This window comes from Candoia aspera, chromosome 7, assembly GCF_035149785.1.
Source record: "Candoia aspera isolate rCanAsp1 chromosome 7, rCanAsp1.hap2, whole genome shotgun sequence".
Lineage (NCBI taxonomy): Eukaryota > Metazoa > Chordata > Lepidosauria > Squamata > Boidae > Candoia > Candoia aspera.
The window spans coordinates 78595960-78610624 of record NC_086159.1 but is presented as its reverse complement, the minus strand read 5'-3'; the positions used below and the strand labels follow the sequence as shown (position 1 = coordinate 78610624).

Below are 14665 nucleotides of genomic sequence, written 5' to 3'. Positions count from 1 at the left end.
TAACAATTTTGACAGTAGTGCCATTCTTTTCCATGTTATTTATTCCTTACATTGATCGACTGATTATATGCCATCATGTGGATGTGGAGTCTTAGCAACTCATAGATTTTCTCCAGGATGAGAGAAAAGGACAAGACCTTGTCTTTCAGGTCTTCCAACAGTGCATCCATCTCCACTGTAATCAATCCATCCATCTTGCAGCTGATTGTCCTCCTCTTTTCTTCCATCTTTTTCAGCATTATGGACATCTCAAGAGAGCTAGGCCTTTGTATAATATGTCCAAAATATAATTTGACCCTGGTCATTTTTGCTTTGAGTGAAAACTCTGGATTGACTTGTTCTATGATTCATTTGTTTGTTTTCTTGGTCACCCATGGTATTCTCAGGGGTCTTCTCCAACACCAAAGTCCAAAAGCATCAATACTCTTCTGCTTCTTCTCTATAGAGTATATGAGTATTACAAAAAAATCACTGCGTGAGTTATTGTGATCTTTCTAAATGTACATCACAGCACCTGAATATCTTTTCTAAGGTCTTCATTGCTACTCAACCAAGTACTAGTCTATGGTGTATACTTCTCAACTCCTTTATTGTTGATATTCAATCCTAAAAGGGAGAAGTTCTCTATTGCTTCAATATTTTTACTGTCAATTCTAAGGCTGATTGTGGCACCTGTTCCCGTTAGTTTAGTCTTTTTAATATTTAAATTATCAATATAATATGAATATATATTTAGTTCCAGTTTGTCACTGTTGTCTTGACTTTCGTTACCAGAGATTACAGATCATCTGCATTTTCAGCTATTACATTTGTGTCATCGGCATAGCACTGATTTTTGATGTTTCTTCCTCCAACTTTACATCATGCTCATTCCCTCTACATACTGTATGTTCAGCATACAGTTTGAGTAAGTAAGGGGAGAGTATCTTACTCCTTTAGCCAGTCTGTTTCACCATGTTCTGTCTGGACTGTGGCTTCCTCACCTGTGTATAAGTTTTACATCAGGACAATGAGGTGTTCTGAGATTCCCATTTTCCTAAGGATATGCTACAGCTTGATGTTAGTGAAACCATCAAATGCCTTGGAAATGGTGGGTATATGCGCAAGATCATATTGTGGAAACTGTTTTGTTCTTCTACTTTTGCTTGACTTGTAACTTGTACGTGAGCAGTGTTCCACAGCCAGCCCCTGGCCATGTCTTTGCTATTATAACTAACTCTTCCACCTCCTTGTACCAATAATATACTCGATGTGATTTATATGTGCTGTGTCTGGTGATGTCCATGTATATAGTCATCATTCTTGTTGGTGGAAGACTGTTTTAGCAAAGAAGAAATCATTGGATTGGCAGAAATTGCTAAGTCATTCTTCTACTTCATTTTGGTTTCCTAGGCTATATAGTTCAACCACATTTTCCTCCTTAAAATGTCCAACTTTGCCATTCCAATCTCCAGTCTCCTAGCAGCACATCTTACTTGCAACTTTGTTGATTTCAGATTGAAGTTGACCACAAAACCTGTCAACCTCCTCTTCTTTTGCATCAGTGATTGGGGCATAAAGTTGGACAATCGTCATAATCACAGGTTGCCTGTGAAGTCTAATTGATATTATTTGGTCACTGATTGCACTGCCTCCAGCGCTGCCCAACAGAGATGCCCTAACCCAAACCCTAACCTTCATGCCTTGAGATTATATAGTCTCTACATACACTCACAACATTCTTTGCTCATCCCTCCCAGGAACACCCCTCTGCCACAATGAGGCAGCACAACAGGACTTAAGGGGGTTCCTTACATAGGAATATTAAAAAATATATTTTTAACATTTAGTCACAGCACCCTTAAGTCACGTTGGGACTACAGTTTCCACCATCTTCCCACCAGCTGACTAAGAATTGCAGAATGAGAAATGTGGTAAAAATTAACTCTAGGAGGGGTAGAAACATAAAGACTCTCTCAAGTCAAGCTTAGGTCCTGGTGACTTTTCTTCATCCTGGAATGACTTCTGCTCTCTTCAGATTTGTATTGAGTGGATTCTTCTGGCTTATTTTGCAATGGCTCATATTGTTTTTAGAAAACTTTCAGAGAAAACTGGGGAACAGTTGCTCCTGCATAAAGAAAGCAAGAGAAAAAAAAATCCTGCACACAGAAATCTGACTCATGAAAAAGGAAGCTTGGCTAGAAATTTTCTCTCTAACTTGCTAGGTTTCTATTTGTTTGGAGGAGCAGGTACTTCCAGTGCTGAAGTCAGAATTAAATAGTAAAGATTTCAAAATATTCCTAAAATATTCAGTTTGTCTTCTCTGTATTCCTTCAGCCATTCTAGAGATGCTCTTGACATTTGCTGTCCTTTTCGCTTTACCAAGCTCAGTTGTTCTTCTCATTATAAACACTATAAATGTTGGGACTACAGTTTCCACCATCAGGTCATTAGCTTTTTTACATTCATTTCCCAAAATTACTATTGCTTGTAAAATTAAAATGATTCTTTTTAGCACCATGGAATTTGGTACATATAATATGGTGCAGATCTCTTGAGATGTAACTGAGGTATAGAAGCTGAAGAGTTGACCTGAAAAACTAAAGCACAATATCAGTCCCTGGATCTTGATTTGTAAAGCCATCACAGCATATGAGACTGAACAAAAACTTTACAGCTTACAAGGCAAGGATTATAAAATGGGTGCCTTATATTCCAGTTTCTTGGGGTTATGAAGCCTGATGGGCAATTGGAAACTTAATAACAGGTTGGAACAAAGATTTTATTATATCATTAAATTTCTGCATAGCAGATGCGTTCATACTGCTAAGAAGAATAACATAATTTTCTTAAAAGAGCGACACTTACTCTTTTGGAAGAAATTTCCATAAAAATAACAGGAGCTGGCACCTGAAAGTGAAAACATTTTTCTTAATTAGGAAAGAGAACATCCATGTAATTTTGACAGCTATATATTGGTGATCAGTCTATCCAGGAATTACACATTTTGTGCAAGGAATATTGCTAGTAATTTACCACATGGGAAACCCTCCTCCTGTTTTTCAGCCATTTATCAGACAGAACAAAGCTTTATGTGGTGAGCAGGAAGCCTGTTTATTCATATCCTGCCTCATCTAGCAATTTTAGCATTTCCACTTCCTTCTACAACAGATAGAAGTAATTTTATGTATGTATGTATGTATGTATGTATGTATGTATGTCTCAAATTTGTACTACTGCCCATCTCTCCCAAGGAGGGACTCTGAGCGGTTTACAATAAGTTAATCAATTAAAAACATTAAAACAATAATAATAATAAAACATGAAATATAATACAATACAATATAAAATTAAAAAATAGAAATCCAGATGGTTGCAAAAGATCATAACTATGAGGGGAGCACTCTCAGGTCCCAGCCATCCCCAGGAATGACTCCCCCCCTCCCCATCCCAAGCAGGGCAGCAGAGCCAAGTCTTCAGGGACTTCCTGAAGGTCAAAAGGGATGGAACTTGCCTGACCTCTGGGGGCAGGATGTTCCAGTGGGCGGGGGCTGCTGCAGAGAAGGCTCTTTTCCTGGCCCTGCCAGATGGAATTCTCTTACAGACGGGGTCTGCAACATGCCCTCTCTGCATGAACCAGTGGGATGGGTTGATGTCATGGGGATGAGATGGTCGCTCAGGTAACCTGGCCCCATGCCGTGTAGGGCTTTAAAGCTGATAACCAACACCTTGAATTGGACCTGGACATGCAGCTGCCTCATGGAGTGGAGAAGAAAGATTATCATGTGCAGGATGAATGAGCAGGTCTGCTTCCATGTGCCATATTCCACCTGTGCTGTGAGTTCTCTTCAGCTACTGATATGGAATGTTGTTAAAGACTCTGTTAAGTCAAGCCCAGGCTCTGCTGACTTCATGGGGAAACCTGTGCTGTTTGTTTGGCAAGCAACAAATATGGAAGTAGTTTGCCATTGCCTTCTTCTGGGATGCTTTTTTCAATTTTCAACCAGGTTTATGGGCTTTCCAACGGTCTTCTGTCTAATTTCCAACCAGGTCTGATTTAGTTTAGCTTTTAGAGATCAGACAAAGTTAGCTAGATGCTGTCTAGCTAACTAGATCTAAGCTGCAAAGTCTTACTGTGTGTGTGAACGTAGCCAATGTTTAGCATAAGCTCTGCAACAGATCGTTGAACCAGTTATCTCTAAAATTCTGTGCATAAATCTTCTCAGTTAACCGGACTGCCCCATATGTTGAAATCCCTAACAAGACAAGCCTGAGGATATGACGATTGTGAGAAAAGAAAGTATTTGGCAATGTGGCTATGTGGGAGGACTGGGGATTTCTGAAGAAATAAAACCAGCAGAAAGGAACATTAAATCATGTAGAGGGGTCCTCCAACAGCAGTTGTCTTTGGATAATCAATAACCAAGGGAAAACAAGATGGTGCAGAATTTGGGAGTTACCTCTGACCAGTTTTTAAGGACAACTGGTTTTTTATCCCCCCAAAACAACACTTTACTTATTTCAAGTGAGAATTTTATTTGAGTAAAATCCTTAGTATTTTAAGTAGGCATTTGGTGTGAGTGCAGACAGAAATGGGAGAAACACAGTTATAAGACCTAGATCTGTAGTAATTGCAGTTGTTCTATGTTTAGGCTTAAAAGAATCATTCACTGAAACACATATACAAAAATATACTGCAATGTAGTATGTCCTGTTACTGTATCTCATGTCAGATTTTTAGCCCATCTTCAAAGAGCTGCTGGAAAATGAATGAATGAATGAATGAATGTAATAATGGCCCAAAGACCTGTATAACTGCTGGAAATTGCCTTTTGCCATTGTTTCCCTATTCCGAGCCTCAAAAAATTGAGCCATTTCTACATGTAATTACAGATAGGCTATACAATTGGGTAGTGCTGAAAATGAGGTTTAAATGAGACTTTCCTGCCTGCCATATTTCTCAAGGACTCCTGGTGATCATCACAGGAAGTAGAATCTAACCAGCCATGAAAAGGCTTCTGGAAAAGCTGTCTTTACCAACTTCAGTGGGGCAAGTCTAACATGCACTGAGACCGTTCTCCAGTACCAGGGCCGTAATGGAGAAACCCTCTTATCCTCAGCCTACCCATCCACACCTCATGAAAGTAGAGAATGTCCAAGAAGTTGTCCTCGGATGAGCATATTGGACAGATTGATTCCAGCTAGAGAAGGTGATTCTTGCCACATCTTGGTGGCAAGCTATTCATGGCATTATAGGTGAAGACTACACTTCGAACTGTCCCCAGAAACATACTGGCAACCAATGCCTGACCCACAATACAGGTGTAATATGTTCCTGATGATAAGTGCTGGCTAAAAGGACACTACAGCAGTTTCTGAGTGTTATTTATTTAACCAAATCTTGAGGCTGCCTGACTCCATGATTCTGGGCAGTTTACAAATAAAAAATACATAGAAAAAACACACAACTGACCAGGAGAGCAGGACACCATCTATTAACCACCCACAACAGAATAGGGCACCAAAATCACTCTGTCCCTCAGGGCCTGGGAGAACAGCCAGGTCTTCAACTATTTCTGAAATGACATAAGGGTGGGAGCTACACAAATCTCTAGGGGGACATCATTCCAGACAGCCAGTGCTGCCATAGAGTAGGCCCACTTCCTGGGTCCTGCAAGATGACATTGTTGAATTGATGGGATCTGGAATGTCAGAACATTATAGATTGGCAAAAACAACTCTTCCCTCAGATAGCCAGGCCCTAAGCCATGAAGGGCTTTAACCAGCACCCAGAATTTCACATGGAAGCAGCTCACAAAGCAGTGGGGTCACATGCATATAATGCAATGCCCTTATCACTGCCCATGCTGCTGCATTCTGGACGAGCTATAACTTCTGAATGGTCTTCAAGGGCAGAGTTCAATGTAGGGCTCATTACAGTCTAAATAAGTATGGACAAGTAGTCTAAACAAGTAGGTAGATGAGTTATGTGGCAAGATCCTCCCACCTCAGAAAGAGTGCAAGTGTGACTTGTGTTCTGTGTGGCAGTCTCAGTGGTGAGACCAGTGTTAAAAGCCAGGCGTAGAATGATCACTTACTTTGAACACTTGCAGCTCTTCAAGAATCACTTCTTCCATAGATTCTGTGTCTTGGTTGTAAATTGTAATAACTTTCAGGACGATCCCATTATCTGTAGGTAAATGTGAAAGAAAGTCTATCAGATAATTTGGAATTGGTAAAAAGAAATGTCAATCATTTAAGGATAAAAATGTTTGAAACTAATAGGCCAAAATTTAAATCTGCAATCCATTCAAAAATATGTAAATACAAATTCAAAACATCGGAAAAAGGAACCACACCTAGCTCATTTCAATTGTTCAAGGTTTAGTAACTGTAGCATTTAGTAATATTTTTATCCCACTTTTTTGTTCCAGGAAGCTCTTATGGCATACAAAGAGCCAGTGGGGAAAAAAGGAGCAACAATAATGACAGCAGCAGCAGCAGCAGTGTATACTTCAAAAATGACTTGGAGGAAGCGTCCAATTTTCCGTTAGCTACTCCAAGAGTCTGAAGAAAGTGCTGCTGCTTTCAAAGTCACATTCTCTTTAATCCCTGAAAGCAGCATCTTCTTTTATTTAGGCTTCTACAGAAGTCTGAAAAAAGTTACATTGCTTTAATGAATAGCAGAGGGGTGCTGTGGCCATGTGACACTTAAACACTTCTTCCTAATCATTCATAATTTTTGAAGCATGCCTAATAACCACCACAATAATAGGAAATTATTAGCCCTCCAGATTCTTTTGTCTAAAGTTCTGACCTCCTTCAGGATGGAGGTCCAGAGAGAAACAGCCCTTTCCCCCCCACCTCCAAATGATTCCTAAACAGTTTAACTATCACAGATTTGCTAGGACCTAGGAAGAAGGCTAACTTAGTTGGCCTTGTGGTTCCTGGCAGAGTGGAGATTCAAATCCAGAATTTAATAATCCTGTTATGAGGTAAAAGAATCGAGGCAAATTAAGGCCCCAAACTGGCAGGCTGGACATAACAATCTTTTAAATATTCCAAAATAGGAAATAACTTGCTGGATGTGGCAGACCTACTCAACTGTATGTGCTGATAAGTGAAAATGAAGGACCAAGAACCTTACTTGGGTAGGAGGGAAAATCACCTCCCTCCCCTGCCCTCTGAATTCATACATAAAGCTTGCAGACCTTCATGCTTCATAGGTCATACTTATAGCGTATTAATTCCTGGATTGTACTAGAATGGCACAGCATAATAAACTTGTTCTTTAAAGGACTCATGCCACTAGAATGCTTTCAGTGACTTTTACAAGAGATAGCTCTGGAAGCCATGAAGACTTCTAACAGTACTAAAATATTTAGTCAGAAAACACAAAGCGATCCTTGATCCTGCAGATCTTTCAGTAAAGCTCTTAAGCTGAGGCAATGATCATTTAGAAGACTCCTGACCTACAGCAGGCCTGAGGAGAACTTCTCTTCCTTCAGCTTGAAACATCTAGATTCAGTCTGCTAGTCCAAAAATGTATGGTGCAGGAATGGCCCTGGAGCAAAGGTTGAGGGACAGAAAGGAAATGAGAAGAGGGTCTATGATGGAAGCTGGAAAGAATGGTATCATTCTTGGTCTAGTGGTTCGTTCATTCTTGGTCTAGTGGTTAAGGCAACGGGCTAGAAACTAGGAGTCTGTGAATTCTAGTCCCGCCTTAGGCATGAAAGCTGGCTGGGTGACCTTGGGCCAGTCACTCACTCTCAGCCCAACTCGGTGCAATGTAGACTAGCCTCCTTCTGGTGCACCCTGGGCAACGTGACTTGCCATGGCTAAATAGTCCTCACATCTGGCTGCTGGACCTCACAAGGATTTCCCAGCAAAAAAAAGCAGCATGAACACTGAACTGCTATGCCATACAATAAAAAAATATTGAAAGAACATTGACCTCACTGCTGACCATGCATCAAATCAAGACACATTCTCTACCGTTACAAGGTATGGCAGTTATGAAGGATGAAAACAGAAAGAAATCACTTGCCAGGAACAAGCAAGAAGTAGGCATTAGGCATGAAACAGCACTGAAGGTTTAGAAGCAACCAAACCATGGATTACAAATGAACTAGTCAGACACCTAGGGATAGGGAAATCTAAACCTTGGTTACCCACCTTTCCTTTTTTTCATTTACCTGTTCCAATAAATAAGACATCATATTGACCATCTTCTGCTTCCACTCTATCTACTGCTATTTGTTTGAGTTTGTATTTTCCATCTGTCTTCACAAGAATTGGTCTTTTATGAACAGGCCGAACAGCCTGATACATCAGTGGATGAGTTCGAGCAAAACGGATTGCTTCATCTGGGTAGTCTTTGGTACTCCCATGCAGACCCCCATTCACTTTGCTGGCACACTGCAAAACACAAAGTAGCTACGATGATGACATTGGTGGCTCTCTGTGTGTACATTTGTGCCTGTGATTAAGCAATTTTATACATTACCTCAAGGAATTAAAAGTAGGCACATGCCTCAGGTTTCTTTAATTTTTGCCAAATTGTCCTGTTCATCCAGGTCTGCAGCTACAGTACTCAAGCCCTCAATGGCTACAATCCTATTAACTGACCTGTCATTAACCAGCAACATTTTAAGAGGTAGGTAGTATGACTATCAAGCTTGCCAAGATTGGGAAAAGAAACAGGTATCATCTGTAATAATTACTGTATGCTATTGGGGTTAATATAATCTTATAAAAATGCAACACAAGGACATGATCTACTTTCCTACACATGGGCAAGAATGCATACATTTCTGTACATGAGTGGGAAAATAGAATCAATATTTTCCTTTCTGCACACAGTGGCAGGCCCTATATTATGGGATAGTATCACCTTAGAAATCAGACTGGCCCCACAGGCTAAGATTTCTGGGAAACCATGGAGAAGCAAATTGTTTCAGGGGACCACTGGGGGTGTGTGTGACAACACTCCCAAGATGACTGGGGTTCTTTTGATGTTTGTTTTTATTAAATTGATATTTTAATTGGTTTGCACTTGTCTTTCTTTGATGCTCTTAATTACTGTTGTTGTTGTTTATTCGTTTAGATGCTTTCGACTCTTCGTGACTTCATGGACCAGCCCATGCCAGAGCTTCCTGTCGGTCATCAACTCCCCCAGCTCTGCAGGGACGAGTCCGTCACCTCTAGAATATCATCCATCCACCTTGCCCTTGGTCAGCCCCTCTTCCTTTTGCCTTCCACTCTCCCTAGCATCAGCATCTTCTCCAGGGTGTCCTGTCTTCTCATTTATGTGGCCAAAGTACTTCAGTTTGGCCTTTAATATCATTCCCTCAAGTGAGCAGTCTGGCCTTATTTCCTGGAGGATGGACTGGTTTGATCTTCTTCCAGTCCAAGGCACTCTCAGAATTTTCCTCCAACACCACAGTTCAAAAGCATCGATCTTCCTTCTCTCAGCCTTCCTTATGGTCCAGCTCTCACAGCCATATGTTACTACAGGGAACACCATTGCTTTAACTATGCGGGCCTTTGTTGTCAGTGTGATGTCTCTGCTCTTAACTATTTGATCGAGATTGGTCATTGCTCTTCTCCCAAGGATTAAGCGTCTTCTGATCTCCTGACTGCAGTCAGCATCTGCAGTAATCTTCGCACCTAGAAATACAAAGTCTTTCACTGCTTCTACATTTTCTCCCTCTATTTGCCAGTTATCAATCAAGCTGGTTGCCATAATCTTGGTTTTTTTGAGGTTTAGCTGCAAGCCATCTGGTGGTCATTTGATGTGAAGTGGCCCATTCCAGTCCATTTCAGTTCACTGACGCCCAGAATGTCTATCTTTAATCTTGACATCTCACCAAGAACCACATCCAATTTGCCCTGGCTCATAGATCTTACGTTCCAGGTTCCAATGGTGTGTTGATCCTTAGAACATCGGATTTGCCGTTCACCACCAGCACCGTTGGCCGCTAGCCGTCCTTTCGGCTTTGAGCTAGCTGCGTCATCATGTCTGGGGCTAGTTGAACTCATCCTCTGTTCCTCCCCAGTAGCATTTTGACCATCTTCCGACCTGGGGGGTCTCATCTTCCGATGGTATACCGACATATCTCTGGTTGTACTGATCCATTTAGTTTTCACAGCAAGAATACTGGGGTGGGTTGCCATTACCTTCCCCAGGGATCGCATTTAGTCTGACCTCTCTGTCATGACCTTCCCGTCTTGGGTGGCTCTTCACGGTTTAGCTCATGGCATCATTGAGGTGCTCAAGCTCCAGCACCACGACAAGGTAACGATCCTTTGCTGAAGCTTAATTACTGTAAACCACTGAAAGTCTGTGGGTATATATTTGATGAGTAAATAATAAACAAACAAGCAAACAGACTAAAGTAAGTAAGTGTACACTGCAGTCTTCTATGTATCAACTCAAAAGTAATTCTGGTTGTTTTCTATAGGGGGGCTGACTCCCAGGTAAGATTATTTAGATTCTAGCCTAATACAGCTAAAATAGATGCTCTTCTAAACAGGAAGCTTTTAACTCCTTCAATAAAAGTAAAAAATAATGTTCTTTAACTTATTATGGATTCTTCAGTTCAAAAGTTGTTTCATACTCTTTAATTGGAACCATTTAGGATTCTGTTAGAAATATTTGAGTAGTCATTTATTTCTTCCACGGATCTTGAAAACAGTGTGGTTTTTCAAAAACATTTCAAGCCCAGCCACAGTAGCAGACTCTCCTCATTTAAACTGGATTTTCAATCAATAGAGTGAAATCAAATACTCTTTATGTTTACTGGAAACATTCAGTTTCAACTTGCAGCAAGACTATAATTGACAGTCATAAACTCCAACGCTTGTCAAATAGGGCAATGTTTATTTTCCTTTTCTTGGGACTTAACTCTTCTGAATTATTCGCTCTGCGATGGTTTGGAAATGTATTTTCTCATCAGCCAGCAGCAGAATTTTCATCAGCTGCTTGTCATAAAAGGCAAAACTTGTGGTTTTCGGCAGAAGTTTAAACGTCTGGTTTCTGTAGACCGACTCAGCCAATGAGATTTGAATGCCAAATCTGGTGAAAAATTCCATTCCAGCAAGATTTGAGAATATAATATTCAGCTGGAGATGTCTGTTTGTGTATGTGTAAATACTTCCAACTCTCTCCCTATATATGAGTGAGTGTGTGTGGGTCTATGTCTGTATATATGTTTATGGAGAGATAAACATAGTCTACATTTTATAAAGAATAACTAGCTCATCATATTTCAGACAGGTAGTTCTCTCATATTATTCAGTAACACCATTTCAAAAGCTCCACTCTGGGTTTCAAACAATTATGCTGATGGATTTGAGTGATTTCAACAACAATCTGATAAGTTCTGGTGAGAATTTTATTCCAGAATGTATCAATGTTTAGAATCAGTTGCAGGACTGCCAATGTTTCTGCTCATTTATACACCTCAGTACACTGTTGCAATGTTGTTAAACTTCACTGGGCCTAGGCATGTAATTCAAATAAATGTCAAGGTGTTTGTTAAGGACAATCCTGCCATAATTCAAATTCTTAAACAAGCATGGGATACAGAATATATGCACATCTACAGTGACTATGCAAACAGACTATCCTTTCCTTCAATGCAAAATTTCCTTGCATTTCTGTGAGGATGAGATTAAAAAATATTAAAAATAATGTTTGTTAATTAAAAAAGAAGATGAGAAGCTTCCCATCTCTTTCTTGCAGCTGAACTGGGAGAATGAGGGGAAACATACGTAAACGTAAGACGTTAAACTTCATTCAAAACTGTGGTTTGTTGAATAAGACATAATGCAGTTTCATGCATCTTTTAAAATAAAAATGAACCAATACATTCAAACTTATGATTGTACACCTGGCCACTGTGGCTTGTTCCTGCTGCAATAAATCTTGGCTTATGATGTCAGCGAAGGCTCTACTGATTAGGATCAAGTTTTTCAAGATCACATTCCGTGTTTACAAAGCTGGGCTCCCCTAGAGCAGTAAATTATATGTATTTATTTCTTTGAGACAAAGCAAAGCATATACACAGAAATATGGCGTGAGCTCTTCCAGACTTGCCTTTTAAAACAGAAAATAATGTTCCACTTAAAGGGTAATCATTTAAAATATACAAGACCCCTTTAAACTCACCGATCCAGGTCTTGGGTAGGGTACTTTGCCTTCATAGACAGACCAGTGGTATTCAGGTCCTTCTTTGTGAGCATATGGTCCATTGAAAGCTGCCCGAATACTAGCCATGTGATATACACATATAGCATATCCGTGGAATATATTACTGCAAAATAAAAATGGCAGAAGTTCATAAATGAAAGTTCTTCATTAAAATTTGTCATGACCTTTGACCATGCCATTGAGCAGAGAAGGCATGAGATCAGTGCCCATGACTTTACACGCCCTCAACCCTTGCTTTCTCTTACCATTCTGGAATTACCTTGTGCCACTGACAATTTCCATTAAAGGTCTGTTCTTGTAATACCCGGAAGTCAAGGGATCTTCTGTTCAAAGTTTGGGCATTTGATCTTTTGCATTAATTGTCAGTGCAAGACTTTACAGGCTCTTCCAGAGAAAAGTGCATATCCATCAATAGCATGAGATGTTCCCCCTCACTGTTTTCACACTGTTACTACCAAGTGGGTGCAACTACACCAAATCTCAGCTTCCTCCTGGTTTAGTTGCAGGAAAACTGATGTTCTCCAACTATACCAAAATCTTGCAAGTGAAGCAGGAGGAAGCATCAGGTGAGAGCACTATCACAGTGCGGGAGGGGGAAGTCACTTGATCCCATTTCCTTATCTGCAAGAGCTCTATGATTAAATTAAAACTGCCTGTGGGCAATAATTTTGTGAAAGTCTTGTTAACTGGGCTGTCACCCATCTCTGGGGATACTGTAACTAAGGGATGATTTTATGAAACTTCAGGAGATGGGATTATGCATATAAGCAATTAACCCAAGTAGAACCATTTTTTAAATGTCCAGGACGAAATCCTGGTTTCAGCTCATTCTTCCAAAATTATCATCTACTTGGCTTGTTGATTTGCTAATAAGGTGTATGGGACTTCTAGCCTGCACATCAGAGGCCCCATGTTCTGCCGTGCATCATATCCGTATACCTTGTAGTGTTGAAGAGTCCAAATATCACTGGGTTTTTGTTATCCCGAGTCTGGAGCAAAAATATATCTTCTGCAAAATGGAAACATGATGTAGTTTAACTTGCACCTAAGAATTAGATATTTTAGCAATATATATAAACAAGTGGCTTCTTTATACAGTACTACCTAGCGAAAAAATCATTTTGTACACTTAATTCTGTAGGGTTATTAATGACACAGAGGTCCAGTTTGGGTGTCATGCTATACCACATTTCTCTCAGCCTCCTATTCTGTTGGAACTGCGAGGAGAACAAAAAGAATTATTATAATTGTGGCTAATCAAAAACAGAAGTGAAAGCTCTTCTCTCTTCCTTGCAACTGAGCTGGAGGAAGAGATGGAAGAAAAATGTGCAAACATGAGACTGGTTCACACATCATTCTAAACTGGGGTTTATTTAAAGCAATGTTTGTGAAAAAGCCATATTGGCCCCATATCATGCTAAGCCAAAACCAAACAGATAGCATTATATCACAGTGTGAGAACCTTGCCACTATGGCTGCTGCATTGAACTATGGTTTATTGTCATGGCTGAACAACCATGACCTTCATGTTATGAAGTATTTACATACAGCTATGTATCCATTTTTCACTCTGAGGTCACAACAACTCTATCTTCAAACTTTTTCCAACCATGTAACTTACCCAACTCATCAAAATGCGTGTCAATGCCATTCATCCCTGGTACGGAGCATATCAATCTGGTTTTGAGGAAAGTAGTCCATTTATTCACCAGCATCCTTTGTCCTCCCATGTCATTCTGGAGAAGAAGCAAGCAAGCAAGCAAGTACTTTCTCAGAACCAAACTAGGCTCTGCTGAGCTGCATTCACATAACATGATCGAGTCCACCCATTTTCTGGTTTAGCACAATACAAGCTAACCCAAGCTGCATGCATACACAAAAGTTAAAAAACTAACCTAAGTCAGTATCTTGTGTTAATGCAGATACTAGGTCCTCATATGATTTCTTACCTGATCATAGCCATATTGTGGCACTGCAGTCAAATGATTTTGACTGACTGCACTGAAGTATTTTAAAGTTCTAAGAAAAGCTATGGAATCTGGGTTCTGAATTTCTTCCGTGCAAATTTCCTGTTTAAATTGTACCCCCACAGGACCATACTAGTTACAATTACCCATACAGAAATCATATAGGCTTTGTCTTGAGGGGCAAAGAACTTGGTAGTAATTTAAATCTCCTGAGTGCCACAGTCTTGATCAAGCTGCAAGACTTACACTGATTGCTGTGACATTATAAGAGTTGCATGAGATTCAGTTTCCAGATCTCCTCTGTCACATTCAAATGTGGTTCAAAGAGCTCTGGAATGAAAGCACAGGCTGTTTCAGCAGCTTCCTGGGTCAAGTGCTCAATAAATGAAAACAATACTCAGCATGATTATTGCAAGTTTCTAAATGGGAATAAAGAGAAAGACAATTGCTTTATTGTCACTCCAGCCTGCCATGCTATCTTGATATCTAGCACCCAGCTGTGAGA

At 40.1% G+C, this 14665-nt stretch overlaps 1 protein-coding gene across 1 annotated transcript in view; it reads right to left on the bottom strand.

Annotated features, from left to right (window-relative positions):
• SEMA3E (semaphorin 3E) overlaps positions 1–14665 on the bottom strand; it is a 222878-nt gene that overhangs the window by 11724 nt on the left and 196489 nt on the right. The window contains exons 8-13 of the mRNA XM_063308265.1: positions 13815–13929; positions 13133–13202; positions 12152–12296; positions 8175–8397; positions 6078–6169; positions 2848–2889 (exon numbers count right to left, since the gene is read on the bottom strand). Of these exons, the coding sequence (XP_063164335.1) occupies positions 2848–2889; positions 6078–6169; positions 8175–8397; positions 12152–12296; positions 13133–13202; positions 13815–13929 (687 nt within the window). The remainder of the gene's footprint in view (positions 1–2847; positions 2890–6077; positions 6170–8174; positions 8398–12151; positions 12297–13132; positions 13203–13814; positions 13930–14665) is intronic.